This window comes from Taudactylus pleione, unplaced genomic scaffold (assembly GCF_031769625.1).
Source record: "Taudactylus pleione unplaced genomic scaffold, aTauple2 ptg000069l, whole genome shotgun sequence".
Classification (NCBI taxonomy): domain Eukaryota; kingdom Metazoa; phylum Chordata; class Amphibia; order Anura; family Myobatrachidae; genus Taudactylus; species Taudactylus pleione.
In genome coordinates this window covers 9,572,962-9,597,284 of record NW_028284471.1, presented here as the reverse complement: position 1 = coordinate 9,597,284, position 24,323 = coordinate 9,572,962, and the positions used below count along the sequence as shown (strand labels likewise).

The following is a 24,323-nucleotide window of genomic DNA, read 5'->3' as shown; positions in this document are numbered from 1 at the left end:
GCACTGCGACGGAGAACATAATAAACCTATCAGTGTATTTTGGGCTGTAGGAGAAAACTGGAACACTAAAAGGAAACCCATGCGAATACAAAGAGAAAATACAAACTCCACACAGATAATGCCCTGGTTGGAATCAAACCCATGACCCCAGAACTATGAGGTAGCAATGCACTATGCAACTCGTCAAATTGAGTAGAACATTCCATGGTCCGTGGCAGTATTAATCTACACCAAAAGCAATAAGGCACAGGATACAATGCAGAGGGTGTGGAAAAGTTCTAGAGCAAATTATAAAAGTTATTTCATTGCAAAGAAATAGGAGAAAAAAAGATTTTTAAAAGTAAAAAATTAAAATAGATTTTTTTTTTCAGTCCCCTTTTTCAAAACTAATCAGAATAGTTAAAATTAATTTTTGCAACTTCCTGTTTGCTCTGCCCATAAACATTAAGTAAAAATTCACCTGCCATCCAAGGTCTCGGAAACTGACATACAACTCATGTTTCTTGCAGGCTTGCTTCTGATCTGTACTGCTGTTCTCTACAATGACACGAGAGCAAACGAGAAAAGGTTAATAATCCATAGGTAGACAGGCGTTTTAAGTTGTATCACAGAAGATTAAATAAATTCTACAAGCAAAATCTGAAGGTCGACATGCTGACTACATATCTGTATCATTACTAATGAGACGGCTAACAGAGCCACTGAAATGAATATGACACCATGAAAGTGACAAATATACTAAAATAAGAAGCATGTAATGAATAGTGAGGACCTCATACATTGGACCCCTGCTTTTCAGAGGTTTCTCTACAGACTATTATTTCTAAGGAAACCTAGTTATATTGCTTATAATAACAATATAATATGGTTTTAGGAATATTAGCTCTAATGGGGCCCATACATCTGCGACTGATTGCTGCAATTTATCGTTCTGCCGACAGCGGTGTCAGGGAATCAGGGATATTCAAAATGTTGAAAAATGATCCCGACCCGTATGATTGGCAAATCAGGGACTTTTTACATGTTGAATTTCCTCGATCCGTTGATGGATCGACGATCATCGATGGCCACAGATGGACGGACTGGCAGATCGGGTCAGATCAGCAGAATGGGGGATAGGGGCCATAGATAGTCTGCAGTTTCAGTGATCCTGGCCATGATAGATCTTGAATGTCAGACATTTTGTTGGGTACAGAGTAAGTTTACATCTAGCTGGCACTCCCACCTGCTACGTTTGCCACTCGCAGCGCCTCCTGGCTCTTTGGTGCTTTTGATCTGTTTTGGTTCCGCTGCTTTCCGCCTGTTGATCGAATGCTGCGTAGATGAATTTCAGTGGCTTTAAAAAATGCCACCATGAAGGGTTGTTTATTGTGGGGTCCATTAGTTCCAATCAGACCAGCCATTTTGGGGTTGATGCTTTGTCCTATTTGAAAAGTAAAAAATAAATGTACCAAAACTCAAATAGTATACATCAACATGCCCCCTGGGTGGGAAGTCTCACAATGATCTCTATGGGGTCTATGTATAAGGCCTTGGATAGAGGCAAAGCGGATGGAGATAAACCAATCAGCTCCTAACTGTCATTTTTCAAATACAGCTTATGGAGTGAAAGGAGCTGATTGGTTGGTACTTTATCTCATCCACTTCATCTATCTCCAAGTACACAGACCTCTAAGTGTTGGTGGTACAATAGCAAATTATGTTAAACATTATTGTCTATTACAAAAATCATCGTTACTGGTCAAAAAAATAAATACTATGAAGTTATTACTAGAATGGAAGTTTATGCATTCAGTGTAAAAGGTAAACAGCACATTTACAATAAGTGTCAAGGTACATATATGTTGAACAAAGTTTCACATACAGTCACGTAAAGTACTGTATATATATTCCAATATCACTGTACATACTATATGCATACATCAATTCAATTTAAGTAAATCTGAGCAGATCACATTTCTCATTACAATTATGAGAAATGGAATCTGCTTACTAATAAAATGTGATTATAAGGGCTTGAAGGAGAATTTAGTGAATTCTCTATAATTGCCCTTTTGTACATATAGGTGATACTAAAATAATGTGAAAAGGGTGTGAATCATGGGCTCCAGGTAGCCCCGGAATTGTGGGCAGATCTCGGGCATCCTGCCCACTTCCTAGTGAAGTGGGCTGGGTGGGGAAAATTAATGGGGAATTTGTGGGTCCGTAGGGAGGGAGTGGGGCTAAATGACGCAAATCGCGTTGTTTAGCCCCACTTCTCCTCGCGGACCCGTGAATCGCGGACTTTCCCAGGAAAGGGGTGGGGCCTAATTACATCAGTAGCCGCCCCGCCGCCCCAAACCGACCTGCAGCAGGCTGCTCCCGGAAAGGATTTAACCAAAGTGAGTAAGTATGACATCAATGTAAGCTAATATAGATAACTTAAGATATCAGGAAACAAAAGATCTGAAGAGAGAAGAATAGAAGCTCATGGTCAAGAAGGTATTTGTCAGTAGTTATCATATATATATATATATATATATATATATATATATATACACACACATAACGTTAGTCAGTGACTTGAGGGAGGTGCAGATTTCAACAACTAATGGTGCCCATACACGGTGCGATGCAGCGTGTAGGGCGACTGCTGATCCGTCGGCAGACGGATCGTGCTGTCACCGCCGGCAATCGTGCGGTCCCCGCTGACCGCACAATATGCCGGCTCCCCCTCCTCCATTTGCATGAGATCATACATCGCATCCCAGATCAGATGGTACAGCAGGAAGATCTGGGGATGCGATGTACGTTCCCGTGGAAGCGCGCAGCACGATATCAGGTTCGATATAGTGCCCATACACGGCACGATATAGCGCCTATATCGTGCCAATCTGTCGGATCGGCACAAATATCGTGCCGTGTATGGGAGCCTTAAGAGGGTTAAACTAATGGAAATAGAGGTGTGATTCATACAGATATGCATGAGGCAGATCATTTCTATGGCTGCTCCCATCACATCATGTGTCTGTCAATATCCTAATGACACACACATTTTTTCCCAGTTGTTAACGCAAAATTGTCAAAAATAAATCTTAATATATTATTTTTACTGGTCATCTGAGAGAACAGTCACAGGTCACCTAATCTAGTACCCTGTACAGTTAAGTCAGGTAATAAATAAGCTTGTCCCCTGCCCCCTTTCTGGAGGGTTGTGCAGAGTTCACCATCCCTTAACACCAGAAAGAAACCCATAAATAAAATCTGTAAAACACAAGTATAAAGCTTGTTTCTCAGGAGAATCTTAAATTCCTGCCTCAGGTAATTCATTCAGTTCAGAAAACAAATGATGCTTGTTAAATATGTTACTAGATTGTGGTAGATAGGTACAAATGGAATGAAGACACTGAGTCCATGAAGCTTCTCTTGGACAATCGGGATAGAGACAAGGAACAGAAATGTGGCTGTAGTCAGCATACCAGACATTGCAAAAAGATTATTTTCTAAGTACCAAATAAACAATCTTTTTGCATAACTCTTATTTTAATGGCTCCCTGCAAGATAGTCCCTGTGAATTAACTACACATATGTATGAGAACATTTCTAGATCATTACTTTCTACTTCTCATGCTTGTTTCCCTGCAGGGTTAAGCCATTAATACAGCTTTAGTAAGAAGTTTATGTATTTACTTATTACCAGTTCTTTATATAGTGCACACATATTCTGCAGTGCTTTATAGAGAATATTCAGTCATTCACATCAGTGCCTGCCCCAGTGGAGCTTACAATCTGTTTCATACCACATGCGTGCACACATACATCATACACAATTAAATTCAGTAATTCCCCATTACCATCGCACCATTAGTTACTCCAGTACTGAGAATGGACAGTCAGACTCAGGCACCAGTGAAAATTTGCTACAAGTGACAGGCATGATTAAGACACCATTTCACACCATTTCCTTCTGAAGAAACCGCTGTACCCAACAGCAGAGAAACGCGTCAAGGAACAGGAACCCTGCTTGCTTGCTGTGCACCTAACCTATCCTTCAATTTGGCAACAGAGGACCATGGTATCAGTGCACTCCCTCCCACACAGGATTTACCTTGTTTGACTAACCGGATCAGTGGAAACTGGGAGCGGTATCCCTTCCATACTAATTGAATTTAATGCCGCTTTACCCAGTAGGGGCTGTTAGTCAATAGTACGGGACTCTAGTTAGGGTAGGTTGGAGTGACAGCGTTGTATTTGGATACCTGCACTTTTCTCCCAAGGTTGGGCTATGCAAGGCAGAATGCCGCGATATATTGAATACTATAAGGAGTTCATAAAAATACTTTTTTACATTGCATCTTAAAGATATCTCCAGGTCAGAATGACATACCATTATTTGAGGATTCATATACTGATATTTAATTTATATATGTTCTTCTGGTGTTAGATCATTGAATGTGCACATGTATTATGTTTTTATTATGTGAATTGTGATTTTTACCTATGAAATGTATCTTTTGTATAATTAAAATACATTTTGAAATATATTGTGCTCTTTGTTGTTTAAAACATTTAGGAGATATACTGGATATAGAGCTATTTCACACACACCGTTTTTTTACTGGCAATCAGTGCCTTTCATATGCAACGGCTTTCAGACGTTTTTAATGTTGTGGTTTGTTTTCTTAATGTAGTAGGCATGTGCAGCAGCAGCTCTATTCAGAGATAATACTAGTTTAAACAAAATAATTGAAAACAGTACTACAAATAAAAGTACTGTACTAACCATATATATCTTTATCCTTGTCTCCCAACACATTGAAATCTTCTTTTAATTCAAAGCAAACCATTTGCCACGCCTTTCGAGTGCCATTTCTATCTTTATAAATATCTTGTGTTTTGTCCCATAAAACTGGTCTGGCTTCTACTAGTGATATCAGCCTCTCAGTAGCTATGTCACAGTCTTCCCTCATGTTGACACTCAGGAACCACAACACTTGGAAAAGATGGGCTTGTGGGCAGGTCCAAGCTCAGAAAACCCGGTGTGTGTGAAAGCAAACACAGCGACATGTACTTCACTGATTTGCAGTGACGGCACGGGCACGGCGCATCAGCCGTCCTTGCCAGTGGATATTCCCGGCCGTAACATGGCGACTGCGCTGTGAGCCTTATTCAGCTACGGACGGAATTGCAAAGCTGCTCGCAAGAAGCTTTGCAATTCCATCTGTGCAGATATGGTAATGCACAGGAGACATAATGTCTCCTGCTGCATTACGTATCTGAGCTGTGTTGTCCAACGCAGCATTGGATACTCTGCGGAACATTGGTCGGCAAAGGTGACCCATGGGGTCACGCAGCCGGCCGCCGCAGAGGAGAAGAAGAAGCCAGGAAACTCTGTCAGCTGATGGAGATCTTTGCTTCTTCCCTCCCCCCAACGGTGGCGACACGCCCCCCCATTGTGCTAGGCCATCGCCGCCCCCTCCTCGCCCACAAACGGCAGCAGACTGTCGATCATTGACAGTCTGCTGCCAGTCTACATGCATGGTCGTAGACCCGTTCTGCACATGCGCAGAATGGGTCATGCACCTGTGCAGGTTCCCGATCATAAGGCCTGAATAAGGCCCTGTGTCCGTGCCATCTGAAAGGACTCATCTGTTTACAAAGTATTAAAATTAGTACACCAGCCGGTCAAAATCGGTATGTGTGAAATTATCCCTTAGAGTACTCCAGAGGTACTCAGTAGGAGCAGCAATTGATTATTATACTAATTGAAAACATTGTTGCATAATTTGAATGTGTATTTGATTATTTGAGCACCTGAATCTAATTTTGGTTTATTAATGATTAAGAAGTGTATGTCCTCTCAAAAGAGCACCATTTGTCTACAAACAGTTGATAGAACCATTTTGTGCGCTGAACAAATTGGTTAATTAATTTACTTGGCTCTAATGACACTACTGAGGTACTTTACAGAGGATATAGTGGAGGTAAACAAATCCAACTTATCGATTCAGTAAGAAGTGTTTGATTGTGGCTCAGGAATATCACTTATACCTAATGAATTAATCAGATGCGGTCTCATGCCCACAAAATGATTGCCTCCTAATGCCACCGGTCTAAATCCCGACAGGGGAAGCCCGACAAGGGATTTAAGATAGGCGTCAAAATACCGACGTCTATCTTAATCCCGACACTGGAACACAGGTAAGTCCGAGGCGCCCCTAGCTGTTAGCCGCGGGGGGTGGGTTAGGTTTAGGCAGCGTAGCGGGGTTAGCGTTAGTTTTTTTTTTGGAGGGAGGTTATGGCTATGTACCCCTACGGGGAGGGTTAGGGACCACTGGGGAGGGGGGGGGAGTTAGGGTTAGGCATTATGGGGGAGGGTTTTGTTTAGGCACAAAGGGGGGAGACTTAGGTTTAGGCATTAACGTGGAGGGTTAGAGTTAGGCTACAAGAGGGGAGGGTTAGGGGTAGAAGGGTGGAGGGTAAGTACACTTACCTGACCCCTGTTGGGATACTAACCATCGGGATGCCGCTGTCTGTATTTTGTTAGGAGGCATCCCGACAGCCGGCATTACATACTGATTCCATTTCAACGATATAACTTGTCTCTAGTGAATTTACTGTCTACATATAAATAACAGCTTAGCACACAACATGGTTTTCTTTACTGTGTGTAATGGACATATGCACATTAAAAAAACCAAAAAAGATTATGGGGCCTATTCAGCAACACTAAAATAACGGTTTTAAGGACATTTTCCTTAATTACCATTGTTTTAGTATTCATGAACACACTTAACACAGGAGATATCACTGATTAGTATGGGTTACTATACGCCACTCTGAGGTGGTGTATAGCGTGTTACACTTACCTGCTGTCAGCTGGGCAGGTCCTCCTTGGCTCTCTCCTGCTCTCCCTGGTCTCTCCTCCACCTCCGGCTACTGCTTTGACATTGTGTTCTCCCGGCAGAACACAGTAAAGTTTGGAAGAAAAAAAACTTTTTTTTCTTTCTAAAAGCGGAGGGGGTGGGTTTGGGGGGACACATAGAATTACCGTAGCTGTAGGCAGTGCTGCGCATGCGCCGCTTTTTGTGAATGTAACGGCACATGCGCAGCACTGATTCCAGCTGCGGTAAGGTAGAGTAGACAGGGAAAAGTATCTATTTCCCAAAAAGCTGTCATCACAAAAATTACAGATTTTCAGAATAGATAGTTATGGAGAGGAGGAATGATGAATTCCTCCGGTAATTAGGTAGAACTCCATGCGCGTTCTAAACCTAATTACCTCCAGAGAATTTTTAGTAATGATGAATAGGCCCCTATGACTTTCTGCTCTGCTTTACGAATATATTGAAATCTCTACAGTATTGACAAGATCATGTAAAGGATTACATGTATATTTGGTAATGTTACCATTAAATGCTCCATATTAAAAAATATGTTTTTTGCAATATAGTAAAACACGTGACTCATTTTCTCCCTTCATTGAATATTGTCTTACACTTATACTCCTTCACACCAATATCCCGGGTCGGACCTGAGATTTTGAACACGTCAGTCTCAGATGAGACCCGAGTCAGACCCCGTTTACACTGCACCGTCGACCCATGCTATTCCCGGATAGGCCCCATTAACACTGAACCTGGATCTGCCATGCTAAACTTGTGAGGTCATAAAAAGTGGATGGTGACTGCTCCACAGCTGCCAATCAACTCATTTTAGGCATGACTCAGGTCGGACCACTCACTGCACAGTGACACTAGACATCGTTCCCGTGTCCAACCCAGCTTGCTACCCGGATTGGATTCCTGGGTCACTCAACCCGGGTTGTTTTTCAGGGACACTTTTACACACGAGACGCAAACCAGGTCGAACCAGCAATAGCACGGGTTATTTCATCAGTGTGAAAGTTATATTAATAAGACTGGAACAAGTTGGGTTAAGCTGGTAAATTAATTCTTAAATTAAAACTTTTTTTGAGCGGTGGACGCTTTTGGCATTTAAAATTTCTTACTACCGATTAAGGATTAAAAGGGCGCTTAACTTAATTCATTGGTGTTGCTTGGTAAATCACACCATTTTTATTGTGTCTATGCGTGCTACTCACAGAATCACTGCAAACATGGCAAACCCCCTTATAATTTTCTATTGCATATAGTTAATACCCGAATGTTTTACTGGACATTAATACAGAAAAAGAGTTGAGACAAAACTTGCACAGTAATGGGTATATTTTCCCTTTAAACCAGTCCTCACATCCTCTCTTTTAATTACACACAAGCTGACATCTGTAGCTCGGAGAAATCCAGATTGTACAGTATCACGTCTCTTTGTGATACCAGAGAGGTTAGCACAAATATCTCACATGCCTGGGTAATTATTGGACAGCCTCTTAAGTGGTTTTGCTTCTTTCCGGGCGTTTTTTGTTTTATGGGTAAACAAAAACTTAACTGCCTTCCGGACGCCATTTACTGATATTTATCTGGTGCGGTTTCCACAAAACACATGTGATGATCACAGCATTTGGTCATATGAAAAAGGGGACACATTTTATTCCTCTAGCACACTAATGCTCTTCCTGAAAAACCAAGATTATTATAGAAAGGAAAATGTGAAAAACTCAATTAAAAAAAAAACATCTGTACTGAGGATTAACCAAACACTAGAATTCTGCCTATGGCAAATAGTTTAAAAGGATTTTCCACTTTAAAAATATAGCACATTGTGTGTCCCATATTAGGGGTCCTCAACCAAGAATTATTATCGGTAAAGTAGATCCTACTGAGAAGCAAGGCCAGCTCGACCATTACTCAGATTACACTGGTGCCATGTTCCCTGCACAGAGCCATCTGTCCAGCAATATCCGCTGTGCTTCCAGCATGGGGCAGCCCAGAAAGCACCATCTATCCTCCCTGCCTTCACTATGGTCAGATGAAACTTGCCACTGGGTGATTAGGGATGGACATCGGAAGCCGATGGTTGGCAACCACCAGCTAGCCAAGTGAAGCATTGCAGAGCTTTGCCCTGAGATTTGCCCTATTAGCTAACGCGATCTTCAGATGGTGTAAGTAATTGTAGTCTATGGGCTACATATCACATCTCCGATAATAGCCAATAATGCATGCGCTATCTGATGATCATGCAAGTGCAGTCGGCCACCCAAGGTCCCACAACACAAAGGGGTCTATTAACTAAGCTTTGTTAGAAGATAAAGTGAACGGATTATAAGGTACCAGCCAATCAGCTCCTAACTGCCATGTCACAGGCTGTATTTGAAAAATGATTAGGAGCTGATTGGCTGGTACCTTATCACCGTTCACTTTATCTCATAACAAAGCTTAGTAAATAGACCCCAAAGTGCTGATGCAATCACTTTACACATCGCAGGGATGGGCTTATATTGGAGACCCTCTCTCTGCATGTGATTTTTAATACATCCGGGTGGTTTAGAATTTGTTATCTATATATTAATACCTGAAGGACGACTTTTATGAGTGACATATTTCTACAGTATGATGCCCAGGGGTGCCGACAGCCGCGCCGTTCCAGGGGAAAGAAGGGGGTGGTGCCTAATCATGGGATGCGTGGCCACGCCCCCTTAGGAGAAAAAAAACCACATTTTTGCAGCGCCGCTTTCGCGCTGGGGAGGGGGGCGCATAGCCAGTGGGGGGCGTGATCAGTGTGATCACTCTCCCCACAGGCATAGGTGACTTCTGTGGCTGCTACTTAGCAGCCGTGAGCAGTCTCCCAGTGCAGCCCAACACACAGCAGCGTGTGCTGAGCTGCTTTGATGTAAGAGGGAGGGGGGGCACCGGGCCCCTACAGTAAGCCCGGGTTATTAGTACCCGCCACCCCCCTCTCAGCGCCCCTGATGATGCCGTTGTTTGAGCAGGGCACATCTTGGACCGTAGATTTGACAAAGAATATTGCCGTTGTAATTGGTTGCTTCGTTTCGGAGTTATATGGCAAAACGTCCGCCTGCCAGTTACAATGCATTACAATCTGGAAAATGTGACAGTTGGTGAACTCTCCCTGTGCACCTGCTTGGTGACCTAGAACATGTGACCCGCTGGGTAGTCTGGAAACTGTGGCAGTTATTTGCAGCCACATATACCAGCGCATCTTGCAGGGACTTTAATCACCGACTGCTGTGTTATTTCATTATTTACTTCACCTCGCATTGTTTACACCAAACATGCCTAGAGACCGGCCTTGTGGACATAGACATGGTGGAACCCTTACAATATTATCATCACAACCAATGTGTAACAAGATCAACTGATACGCCGCTTGCATTGGACATGACATCGCCACAATACTACTCTTTGGGTACTATGGACGGGCAATGTGTGAACTGTGGTGCCCTACACTTTTTGGTAGAGGAGATTAACGGCCATTTTTCAGACTGCTGTTACAATGTGGTTGCTCCACCATATTTAGCTGAACTCTTTATGACAAATACCCTCAAATTACGGACTCATTATCTCCATAATATCCTCAGTAACTAATATACATAATATCCTCCAGAACTAAGGCGGTTGCCGCCGGGATTCCCTGGTTGTCATGAATAGCTTTGATTAAAAATTCTAATTATTGGGTCTAAAACCCGATAATAAATGGGCCCCTAAATATTTGTGTGTTGCTGTGGCTACTTAGATCATAGAGTAGGGTCAGCGACAGTTTGCAACGGACCAGGTCACAGCTCCTAATATTGCACTTTGAAATCTCAGTTACTCTATTTATACTTGGAAGTAATAAGAAGATTAACAACAATCCATAATCCTGTATTTTATAAACATACAGAATATTATTATACCTCATGCTGTAATAGTAATTGTTTAACATTAGTACAATCGAGGCATCTGGAAGTGATTTACTGTCACTAAGAGAACAAGTGCTTATACAATGATATAATGCAATTTTTTGTGAGTAACACAACATATACTGAATAATACAGTATGTAATCAACCAGACTGCTCTAAAAAGTTTTTTTTCCATGATACACAATGTTAAAAATATTTGTCTACCAGCAGACAGCTAGGTATATTGGATGTCAGTTTTTCCATTTTATTACATTCAATTGGCAAAATAGCTTTTTTTAAAATAATATAATAAATGCTATATTTTAACTTTGATTTAGTTTGGACCTGTGAGAGGGATGTTCAGACACCTACAGTACATGTATTTTAACTTATTTTTTTCTTTTTATTTATTATATTATATTATCAAATACAGATTTGATCACAAAATTATGAAGAAAGTGACCATTTCTGATTAAACTATTCTATAGGGGCCACAAGCACAGTAACATGTTCATTTCCCTATTTCTAATATCAAATTAAAACGGTGTAGAACACTGGTGCTCAACCTTTTTATTATCTGAAGCGTCATGTGTCTGCCTTTTCTGGTTCCCCCAAAATGTCAGTGCACCATTATTCTAGACACTATGGATCAATATGCCATTTTCTGGGATACCATGGGTCACTATACCATTGTTTTGGGACCTCGTGGGCCACAATGTGTCACTGTTCTGGGACACTACAGTTCACTCTACCTTTGTTTTTTTGAGTACTTTATACCCCTTTCACACCGCATTGCCGGGTCGCGCTCTGGATTTTGTACACAGGTCCATCACAGCTTAGACCCCTTTCAGACTGGCGGCCCGACCTGGGTTACTGCGGCGTCGATGCCGTCACTGCCGTCACATACTGAACCGATCCTTGGAGATGATATCATCTCCAAGCACGAGCTCTTCCTATGCTGTGAACGGGTCCCAGGTCGCATCGACCCAGGTTACCCGTTCACACTGCACCGCAAGCCAGGCTGGACCAGTGTTCAACCCTGCTCGTTACCCAGGTTGAAATGCCCAACTCAGGTTATTTCAACTGGGCCCTTTCATATTGAGCAATATCCCCAGTTGCTGTGCGTTCATGTGAAATAACCTGGGTTATTGCTGGCAGTGTGAAAGGGGTATTACATTCATCAACCACCTATTTGGCATAGTAATAATAAATGAGCAGAGGATGCTGAATACTGAGGGAGCGGTATTGCGGGTGTAATACACACAATTCCTGGGGCAGTACGATCTCTGAGCAGTAAGATCAGATACAATATAAAGTGGGGGAGATAAAGAGGGAAAACTTCATAAATACATATATTGTATTATAATAAAGAACACGGGGCTACAGACCATACAAACCAGCAGGTAAGTCTTAATATAGAAAAATAAATTAACAGTACTGTATCATCAATATCAGCTGAAAGAAGTACTGCAATAGACTGTGGTAGCCAGTCTGTCTATAATAGCAAGTCAACCACTGCAATAATTACTGTATATTCTTACTGTTTGTATTTGGGTAATACAAGTTTGTTAAACCTGAAACATAACATGATTAATCTAAAACTAATTACATTTACAAACATATATGTAACAGTTTTAGGATCCTATTTACTAAAATGACTGATAAAAGGGAACAATAGTTTGAAATCAGCTACATTCTCTTATGATATGGAAACCTTTACATATACAATGTGACCAGAATTAGTTTCTCTTATACAACACCATATTTTCCCCCTATTGGAAGATTTTAGAACTAAATGTATTTTTCCCAGTATTCTGTCTGCATGCCTTGAATAGTATACTTACTAAGGGGCATATGTATCAAATCTTGCAGATGTATAAAGGGGAGAGAGATAAAAGTACCAACCAATCAGCTGTTTTAAAAAAGACAGTTAGAAGCTGATTGGGTGGTACTTTCTCTTTCTCTAAGGCTTAGTATATCACCCCAAAAATAGGTGGTATTCTGCCAGTTAGAGCTACATACTGCCCTGAATAGTGACAATTTAAATATGCCCACATTGTATATTTGTGAACAGGGTTGGACTGATTTTACAGGGGAAATCCCCGGTGGGCCCCACTGCCTGATGGCCCCAACCCCTTTTCTAGGGATCCAGTTCCAGACTATGCACTGAATTGTACAGTACATTGTTACTCTATTAGAGAGTCAGGTACATGATGGAGCAGGACTACTGATAAACATTGGTTCTTGGCTTGTTGGTTAGAAACCACACCAAGATTTGCCTAATGATAAGGCAAGCAACTGTGGTGGCTGGTCACTCCCTCTCTGGTGGCTGACCACACCCCTTAAACATGGGCCCCTATCACTGCATTTCCTTGGTGGACGCTTTATGCCCCATTGTTTGTGAATGTTATAATATGCGTTTTAATTGTAGAGCATACATATGATTATGATTTTAGATTAAATGGCCCTTCCACAAACTTCTCTGATATACCACTTACCATCATTGCTCTCTACAGACAGTTGCAACCCAAGGTTTTGCTGTGGAATCAATACCCAGTGATTACTCGTTGCTGTAATATCGAAAACCAGCCAGCCCTCTTCGGCTGCCCAGATTGTCCTTGAGTCAAGCAGGAACAGATCTGAATCCCTAAGGAGACAACATGCAGAGATTAATACAGTATAGATAATAAAGTATGTGTACTGTCCAGCAAAATAATGTACACGAAAAGGATTTATTTGCCATAATTAACCAGCATGCTATTCATCATGGCAATAAGGTAAAAGCTAACAACTTTAATTCTGTGTAGGAAGATCACTTGAAGCCAGCATCTGAAAGGCTTGTACAGGTTGAGTCTCCCATATCCAAATATTCCGAAATACGGAATATTCCGAAATATGGAATTTTTTTGGCATGACTGAGATAATGAAACCTTTGATTTTTGATGGTTCAATGTACACAAACTTTGTCTAAGGCACAAATGATTAAAAATATTGTATAAAATTACTTCAGGCTGTGTGTATAAGGTGTATATGAAACATAAATAAATTTTATGTATGTATACAAACTTTGTTTGAGCCACAAAATTATTGAAAATATTGTATAAAATTACCTGCAGGCTGTGTGTATAAGGTGTATATAACACACAAATGCATTCTGTGTGTATATTTGGGTCCTATTCCCAAGATATCTCATTATGGTATGCAATTATTCCCAAATACGGAATATTCCGTTATCCAAAATACCCCTGGTCCCAAGCATTTTGGATATGGGAGACTCCACCTGTAGTCTCCTAGTTAAATATATTCTTTGTACAGGTTGTCTAATAACAGTTCCTCCATTAAACTCATGAACTGGTTCATACTCCTACCGCTGAGGAATATGACAATTAGAAGCTGATTGGTTGGTACTTTATTTCTATCCACTTTATCTCTCCAAGCTTTGATAGATCTTCGCCTAAATAAGTAAATATCTAAAAATGGCATACTCATAGTTTTGTGAGGAAACAATAAATACAATTTTAATACTTACGATGATGGGCCTATTTTTATGTGGAGGCCTGGAGCTGTAGCTCCATCCCCCCATTGTTCAACCTGCCCTGATTATCTCGTTAAAGTTTCTGAGGCAGCTATGTGTTAGCATTACTTCATAATGCATGATGGCATACAACAGAATATTATGGACATAGAGGTTTTTTGGTGGACAATGAGCAGGGCTGCCATCAGAAATTGTGGGGCCCGGTACTGATAAAACAGGCAGGCCCCCCCCCAACCAGGGGGGAATAGAAGTGGATGGAGCTACATCAGGGGGTGGGACACCAATTTGATATATATAGATATATATACAGTCAGGTGCAGAAATATTGGGACATTGACAGAATTTTCATATTTTGGCCTCTATTCACCACCACAATGGCTTTGAAATGAAACAAACAAGATGTGCTTTAACTGCAGACTTTCAGATTTAATTTGAGGGTAATTACATCCAAATCAGGTGAACGGTGTAGGAATTACAACTGTTTCTATATGTGTCTCCCACATTTTAAGGGGCCAAAAGTAATGGGACAAACTAAACAATCCTAAATCTAACTTTCACTTTTTAATACTTTGTTGCAAATCCTTTGCAGGCAATTACAGCATGAAGTCTGGAACGCATAGAGACCACCAGATGCTGGGTTTCATCCCTGGTGATGCTCTGCCAGACCTCTACTGCAAATGTCTTCAGTTCCTGCTTGTTCTTGGGGCATTTTCCCTTCAGTTTTGTCTTCATCAAGTGAAATGCATGCTCAATCGGATTCAGGTCAGGGGATTGACTTGGCCATTGCATAACATTCCACTTTTTAGCCTTAAAAAACTCTTTGGTTGCTTTTGTAGTATGCTTCGGGTCATTGTCCATCTGCACTGTGAAGCGCCGTCCAATGAGTTCTGAAGCATTTGACTGAATATGAGCATATAATATTGCCCGAAACACTTCAGAACTCATTCTGCTGCTTTTGTCAGCAGTCACATCATCAATAAATACAAGGGAACCAGTTCCATTGGCAGCCATACATGCCCACGCCATGACACTACCACCACCATGCTTCACTGACGAGGTGGTATGTTTTGGATCATGAGCAGTTCCTTTCCTTCTCCATACTCTTCTCTTCCCATCACTCTGGTACAAGTTGATCATTGTCTCATCTGTCCATAGGATGTTGTTCCAGAACTGTAATGGCTTTTTTAGATGTTATTTGGCAAACTCTAATCTGGTCTTCCTGTTTTTGTGGCACACCAATGGTTTACATCTTGTGGTGAACCCTCTATATTCACTCTTGTGAAGCCTTCTCTTGATTGTTGACTTTGACACATATACACCTACCTCCTGGAGAGTGTTCTTGATTTGGCCAACTGTTGTGAAGGGGTTTTTCCTCAGCAGGGAAATAATTCTTCTGTCATCCACCACAGTTGTTTTCCGTGGTCTTCCGGGTCTTTTGGTGTTGCTGAGCTCTCCGGTGCGTTCTTTCTTTTTAAGAATGTTCCAAACAGTTGATTTGTCACACCTAATGTTTTTGCTATCTCTCTGATGGGTTTGTTTAGATTTTTCAGCCTAATGATGGCTTGCTTCACTGATAGTGACAGCTCTTTGGATCTCATATTGAGAGTCAACAGCAACTGATTCCAAATGCAAATGTCACACCTGGAATCAACTCCAGACCTTTTACCTGGTTAATTGATAATGAAATAACGAGGGAATAGCCCACACCTGTCCATGAAATAGCTTTTGAGTTGATAGTCCCATTACTTTTGGCCCCTTAAAAAGTGGGAGGCACATATAGAAACCGTTGTAATTCCTACACCGTTCACCTGATTTGGATGTAATTACCCTCAAATTAAATCTGAAAGTCTGCAGATAAAGCACATCTTGTTTGTTTCATTTCAAAGCCATTGTGGTGGTGAATGAGGCCAAAATATGAAAATTCTGTCAATGTCCCAATATTTATGCACCTGACTGTGTATATAGATTATATATATATATATATATATATATATATACATACAAGCCAGGACCACAGAGCATACAAAAAGGTCAGATCCACATAAAATCATAAAATACACTGAAAAAGCCAGACCCACATACAAAGCTAGGGAGGGCTGGCTGGACTGGGAGTGGGACATGGCAGGAAAGGCTGGCTGGACTAGGAGGGGGACAGGGAAGGCTGGCTGGACTAGGAGGGGGACAGGAAAGGTTGGCTGGACTGGGGGGGAGCACAGGGCTAAGTGGCTTGTACCTGTTTATAATTAATTCAGCTGGCTGCGCTGGTGCAGCCACCTAGCCTGCCTGAATCAGCGTCGACAGAAATATGGACAGAGCAGAAAGGGGGACCCGGGTGGCTCTGGCTGCAGCACTGGCAGTAGTGCAGCAGCGCCATGCTGTACTCATAGCAGCATTTCAAATATGGCGTCGCCGCGAGCCAATCACAGCTCGCGGCCCGGCAGCCAATCAGGAACGGACTCTCCTGATTGGCTGCCGGTCCACGGCCGTCTCCATTATCATGCAACCGGCATTGTAACAATTCTACCTGCTCTACCTGCTGCACCCGGGCCCCCCTCTCTCTCCGGGCCCGGGACTCAAGGCCCAGCGGTCCCGCCCTGATGGCGGCCCTGACAATGAGATACATATAATTGGCAGGTTCTGTACTTTATTAATTTTACCTCTATACCATGCACACATAAGGGCAAATTTAGGGGCCTATGTATCAAAGCTGGGAGAGAGTACTTTATCTCTCACAATTTTCTCTCTAACCAATCAGCTTCCAGTTTACATTTTGCAGGTTGTGTTTAAAAAATTATAGTTAGGAGCAGATTGGTTGCTAATTTATTTGTTGCAATTTTATCTCTCTCCCAGCTTTGATACATAGGCCCCTTAAATAATTCAAAGTTCTGTTGAACAATTCTGCAAACACTGGGGACAATTACAAGATGGACAACTTGGCTAGTTTATGTGTGCAGCAGTGTAGTATCACCGTTCAGACAACTTTCATTATGGTAGCACATGAGGTTCTGACAGAGCCTCGTCACTAATTGAATCTGCCTCAAAATATTTAGGATTTCTCCATACTATGCCCAGCATGGACTACTAAGTATATCATTTTACTAATATTAGTCCATGTTCTATGCATTCACTTTTACACTGCAATAAGTATATTATTTTCCCATAGCAATCTTTTTGTTTTCCCAGCTGATACCAAGATTTGTAACAGGCCTGGATATGCCAGAATGGACAGTGTGGATTCTTTAATTTAATACAAGGGTTTTCAATTCCAGTTCTCATGTACCACCAACAGATATGGATTTCTTAATCATGCACAGGTGAGTTCATCTATTTTCTGGATCAGTAATTTTCCCACTAGACATAAAACCTCAAAATATGATAAGGAAAATCCCATTGTCATGCCTGGGCACAAGACAAAAAAATTAACTTCTTATGTGTGGAATTATTTCTACCCAAATCCAGACAACAATTGTCAAATCATCTGTACCCTTTGTAAAGAGTAGGAACCTTAACCATCTATGAATCTCCTCCATGTAACGTCATCTGCAGCGCATTCACCCAAAAAGTTTTTGTGTTGTCTCATCTGCATCACCAGTGAGTCTTTTGGGAAAGTTTAGTTTTTTTCTCGGCAGATGCACTTGCTGGAGAAACTGAAGGAGAAGCCATTACTGCATCACGTGCCACTTGAGCTAACAATTTGTTTACCAACAGCTCCTTGCATCTTTTCAGATCTGTGTCCATTGGGAAGAAAGACACAACATATGACTTAAACCTTATGTCTTAAATCTTGTGTTTGCTCTGTACAGCTTGTCCACATATCTGTGTTAAGTGGACAGTGGGTAACAACTGCATTTTGGAGGCCACTAATTAAGTTTTTTGAATGTCCCTGTACAGGTTGGGAATTGCTTTTCTAGTGAAGTGGAATCTTGATGGAATTTGGTAGCAGGACACAGGACCTCAATTAACTGTCTAAAACCCACTGCATTATTGGCGGATATTGGATGCACATCTAATATCAGCATAGATATTATGGTGTCAGTGATCCGCTATGCAACTGGGTGACTGCTGTCATACTTGCTCCCCCTTGCAAAGGATTGTTTAACAGTCAATTGTTTTTTAAAGTACTACTAGTAGTCTTCCTGGTCCCCTTCTGGGATGAAAATCCACTCCCAGCAGCAGGTATAGTGCTCAAGGATTCTTCTGGGGCAAGGACTGATGTGAATGATTTAAATATTTTTTGTAATTGCCTTCCCTCCTCCTCTCCCCCCCTCCTTCAAAAATTTGCTTTGGAATCAAAAAATTTAATTAAAATTTACTACTAATCAAATCTTCCTTTCCCTACCTTCAACTACATACATACTCCAACTCCCTCAGGCCTCTTGAATAATAAAAACATTTGTTTCCTGAAGTGCCATGTTGGAAGTTGAACTGCCACTGCTGCTGCAATCTTTGACATGCGGTTACTGAATGCCAAAAATTTCCAGAAATGTTTATGGCCACAGACAGCATCTCCTGCATGCCCCTTTAATTAAAAAAAAATATTCTGAACCACCAAGTTAATTTTGTGGGCAAAACATGGGACATATTGTTCACCCATGCTCTCCCCTCCTCCCTCATAAATTTGCTTCGGAATAAAAAAATGAAATTAAATTTACTACCAATCAACACGTCAAGTCCCTGCCTTCAAATACATACATACTCCAACTTCCTCAGGCCTCTTGATTAATGAAAACATATGTTTCTTATGTGCCATGTTGTAAGTTGAACTGCCACGTGTTTGTGCCACCCACTGCTGCCGCTTAACTTAGTCAGTCAGCTAACTTGGTGCAAATTTTGGGCCTAACCCAGATGAAAACAATATTGTGAGCTGTGAGGTGGTCAAAATTGACTGGAAACGAGTGGAAATTAATGTTATTGAGGTTAATAATACTGTAGGAACCAAAAAAAACCCCAAATTATATGATTTTAACAGTTTTTAACAATTTTTGAAAAAAAAAAATACAGATCCAAAAGCAAAACCAAAACACGCAAGGGTCGGTTTTGGCAAAACCAAATCCAGATCTAAAACACAAGGCGATACATATCCAGAACCAAAATACGGGGGTTCGGCGCATATCCCTACTCAGGATTAGAGAGAAATGAGTCATGCCCCATGATAAGCACTAAGTATGACATCGGTGCAAAACCAAGGTGTTTTGAGTCATGCATTGGGTGCACTTTGTACATGACCGATACTCAGGGCTGCAGAGAGGGGAGGGGGAGCAGTACTAGTCACCTGGGCCCTGGGCTTGATAAAGGGGTCTGCCGCCCCTTTCTCCCTTACCTGTCACTCCTCAGCCATTGACAGGTGGCTCCTCATTAAGCCACCCCCCCAAATAACCGGGGCCCGTCAATCCTCTGTCACCGTGCGCCAGACACCGGTACAAACTTACCGGGTCCAGCAGCACTGGTCTGCGGTAGGGCAGTGGGTGGGGAGTCACCGGCGCCCGCTGCTAGACGCTGCTTCCTCCCTCCTCCAGCATGGAGCAGACCGGCGCGCATGCTGACCTCTCACTGATTTAAAGGGCCATACACGCCTCCTGGTGACGTCACAGGAGACGCCTAAATTCAAGCCCTGCCTATATAATGAAGTCCCTGGGAGCACTCCAGTGCCAGAGTATAGGCTCCATTACATTACTCCAGCATTCCTGTGTACTTGCTATCCGTTCCTGTCCTTGGCTTCGTTCCTGACCCGTTTTCGTCTGATCTCTGGTACTGCGTTTGTCAATCTGGTTTTGACCTTCGCTATCCTCCATGACCTTTATACGTCTGCTACCTGGTACCATCCCGTCTGTTTGGCTTTGAACCGACCTGTTGACTACGCTGAAAGTCTTCCCCGCTCCATCCAGAGTTCACCAGCACCTGTATAGGGGAACCTATTCTGAGGGCAGTGACCTGTGTGTCGGACGCAGCCAAGTCCATACCTTCTTGCGAGGGTCCCTGGTGAAAACCGCTGGCATATTAGACTCCGTGCCTCAGAAATAAGTCTCGCCAATCCCCAAATACAGGTTGAATCCATTATCTACCCGAGAGTTGCGACATCCTCACTACGGCGCTGCCTATACTGTGTGTAGATGCCACTTTAAATTAAAAATAAGAAACAAATATTTGTTCACTTATGAGCAAAGTTCCACACATTTTATTGAATCTCACCATGTGGTAAGTGGATTTACTCCCATGGAGTTCTTTTGCTTTGCAATTTCCATTGCAGGGCAATGTAACATTTTTAATGCTTGCTTATTGAATCAGTTTGGTGTAGTAGATTATAGAGAATACTTTTCCTGTTCTATACTGAGCTTCTGACTTTCAAAATACTGTCGGGATAAAACAACAAGTGTAAATCTGCTGTATAATGACCTCCATACTGCCCTATAAATGCAACTCATAAAAGGTGAGTCCAGGGCTGTTGGTTACAATGTGGCAGAGAATGTCAAGATGTTTATTGAAATTCTTTATGTATATTTACCCTCCCTGGGAGTCATAAAACATGGTCGCTGGAGATGGCGTGCAATGCCAAGCATCTTGACTCCTGTAATATAATTGGTGAAGCCCTTTTAAAAGTATTTGAAAAATATGGCCTTGAAGAACAGGATGGATGTGTTATTGCACAATAAACAGATACATTATTGGATATTTATCAAGAAGCTAAAAGAGTACCAGACACATAGTGAACACAACATGTAGTGCACTAAGGGGCATATTTATCCCAATACACACCTCAGATGCAGATAGGATGCGAGAATATTGCCCAAATTCGCATTGTTATCTTTGAATACATCGCAAGGATGTGTCAAATATCGGACGTAGGGACAGAGCTTGTATCCTCTCCGCACAGCTCAGTGTACTTTGTGAAAAACAATACTGCTGAGACTGTGCAAGCGCCGCAGCCGGATACCGATAACCCCCCCGCCCTTCCGCTTGCACTTATCGGTGATCCGGTGAGCTCCTCTGTGACGATGGTCAGCTGTTTGCAGGGTTCCTGCTCTATGACCCCAGTCAGCTGATGTGTGCTGTAAACTAAGGTGCGACTTTACAGTACACGTCTGATGTTGGGGTCACAGAGCAGGAGCCTGGAGTTCAGCTTGCCGGAGTCACAGAGGAGCTCACAGGATCACCAATCACCGAACCCAGGGTATTTTCTTGAAATATTTTTTTATTAGCATTTGGTCTATTTAGACACACAAAGCTGATTAGAGACACCGGTTCCCGACACTGCTCTACCTGTCAGAGAAGAGCAGGAGTCGGTGAATAATGGCGTTATTATCACAAAGCTTCCCCCATTTTTTTTTTTTCACAATTCAATTCAAAACTGAGCAGAACGCATTTCCCATTACAATTATGAGAAATGTGATCTGCTTACTAATAAAATGTGATAATAAGGGCTTGAAGGAGAATTTTGCGAATTCTCTATAATTGCCCTTTGGTACGTTTAGGTGATACTTAACTTAAAAAATGTGAAAAGGGTGTGAAAACACCCATTTTCACAATATTTTAGTAAATATAATATTCATAAAAATGCCTGTAAATCATACATGCCTACTCTCCCGGAACTTGCGGGAGGCTCCCGATTTTTCAGGTAGCCTCCCCCCACACAGCCCCAGAAGCGTAGGCACTTCTCCCACATCCTGCCCACTTCCTAGTGAAGTGGGCAGAATGGGGAGAATCTTACCGTGGTTCCACAATGTGCCAGGAGGGGGCGGAGCTTAATGACACGACTATGCTAATTGCATTATTTGGCTCTGCCCCTATTCAAATACCCGCGATTCCCGGCATTCTGTTGTGAGGGGGCATGGCCTAATGATGAGATAGTTCGGCCCCGACCCCATCACTGCACACTTCTCCCGGGGAGCAAACTTCAGATGTCGGTAAGTATGCCGTAGATCAACACAAAAAAGTACCCCATTAATTCACTAGAAAACTACAGAAGTCACTTTGGATGGTGCATTGTGGCATTTGGTGCAGTTCACGTAAAATTCTGCTGCATGCTGGTTCCAATACAGCTGTGGGACCAGACTCATCTAAGCACTACAGCGAGCATAACCACAGTATATAGCTACAATTGCAATACAGCTCTGGGACCAGACATATCTAAGCACTACAGCGTGCATAACCACAGTATATAGCTACAATTGCAATACATCTGTGGGACCAGACATATCTAAGCACTACAGCATGCATAACCACAGTATATAGCTACAATTGCAATACAGCTCTGGGACCAGACATATCTAAGCACTACAGCATGCATAACCACAGTATATAGCTACAATTGCAATACAGCTCTGGGACCAGACATATCTAAGCACTACAGCATGCATAACCACAGTATATAGCTACAATTGCAATACAGCTCTGGGACCAGACATATCTAAGCACTACAGCGTGCATAACCACAGTATATAGCTACAATTGCAATACAGCTCTGGGACCAGACATATCTAAGCACTACAGCATGCATAACCACAGTATATAGCTACAATTGCAATACAGCTGTGGGACCAGACTCATCTAAGCACTACAACGTGCATAACCACAGTATATAGCTACAATTGCAATACAGCTGTGGGACCAGACTCATCTAAGCACTGCAGTGTGCATAACCACAGTATATAGCTACAATTGCAATACAGCTCTGGGACCAGACATATCTAAGCACTACAGCATGCATAACCACAGTATATAGCTACAATTGCAATACAGCTGTGGGACCAGACTCATCTAAGCACTACAGCGAGCATAACCACAGTATATAGCTACAATTGCAATACAGCTCTGGGACCAGACATATCTAAGCACTACAGCATGCATAACCACAGTATATATCTACAATTGCAATACAGCTGTGGGACCAGACTCATCTAAGCACTACAGCGAGCATAACCACAGTATATAGCTACAATTGCAATACAGCTCTGGGACCAGACATATCTAAGCACTACAGCATGCATAACCACAGTATATAGCTACAATTGCAATACAGCTCTGGGACCAGACATATCTAAGCACTACAGCATGCATAACCACAGTATATAGCTACAATTGCAATACAGCTGTGGGACCAGACTCATCTAAGCACTACAGCGAGCATAACCACAGTATATAGCTACAATTGCAATACAGCTCTGGGACCAGACATATCTAAGCACTACAGCATGCATAACCACAGTATATATCTACAATTGCAATACAGCTGTGGGACCAGACTCATCTAAGCACTGCAGCGAGCATAACCACAGTATAAATCTTCTGTTGCAATACAGCTGTGGGACCAGACTCATCTAAGCACTGCAGCGAGCATAACCACAGTATAAATCTTCTATTGCAATTCAGCTGTGGGACCAGACTCATCTAAGCACTGCAGCGAGCATAACCACAGTATAAATCTTCTGTTGCAATACAGCTGTGGGACCAGACTCATCTAAGCACTGCAGCGTGCATAACCACAGTATATGTCTTCGCAATAAAGCTGTGGGACCAGACTCATCTAAGCACTGCAGTGTGCATAACCACAGTATATGTCTTCACAATACAGCTGTGGGACCAGACTCATCTAAGTACTGCAGTGTGCATAACCACAGTATACAATACAGCTGTGGGACCAGACTCATCTAAGCACTGCAGCGTGCATAACCACAGTATATATCTTCAGTTGCAATACAGCTGTGGGACCAGACTCATCTGAGCACTGCAGCGAGCATAACTACAGCATATATTTAGAGTGACGCTTCTCCATTCACAGTACCTGTTAGGAAGACACATTGCTTTTCACATGTAAGGTAGTAAGTGCTGCAAGCGCCAGTATTTATTAGTCATCCATCTGCCTAAATATGCATGTGCTGCTGACTGAGGCCGGCAAGAGAGTCAATGGGCACGATTCAATTCAGCGTGATGTAAATAGCGCCGGGAGATGGCTCCCGGAGCTATTCAATTCATTGCGCTGTTAGGTCGGGGAAGGCTCGTTATCGCGCCTTAAA

The 24,323-nt window shown here is 42.2% G+C and overlaps 1 protein-coding gene across 1 annotated transcript in view; it reads right to left on the bottom strand.

Annotated features, from left to right (window-relative positions):
• Nucleotides 1–24,323, bottom strand: part of BMP7 (bone morphogenetic protein 7) — a 105,082-nt gene that overhangs the window by 5,306 nt on the left and 75,453 nt on the right. The window contains exons 3-5 of the mRNA XM_088467176.1: nt 13,277–13,425; nt 1,226–1,423; nt 461–537 (exon numbers count right to left, since the gene is read on the bottom strand). Coding sequence (XP_088323302.1) covers nt 461–537; nt 1,226–1,423; nt 13,277–13,425 — 424 coding nt within the window. The remainder of the gene's footprint in view (nt 1–460; nt 538–1,225; nt 1,424–13,276; nt 13,426–24,323) is intronic.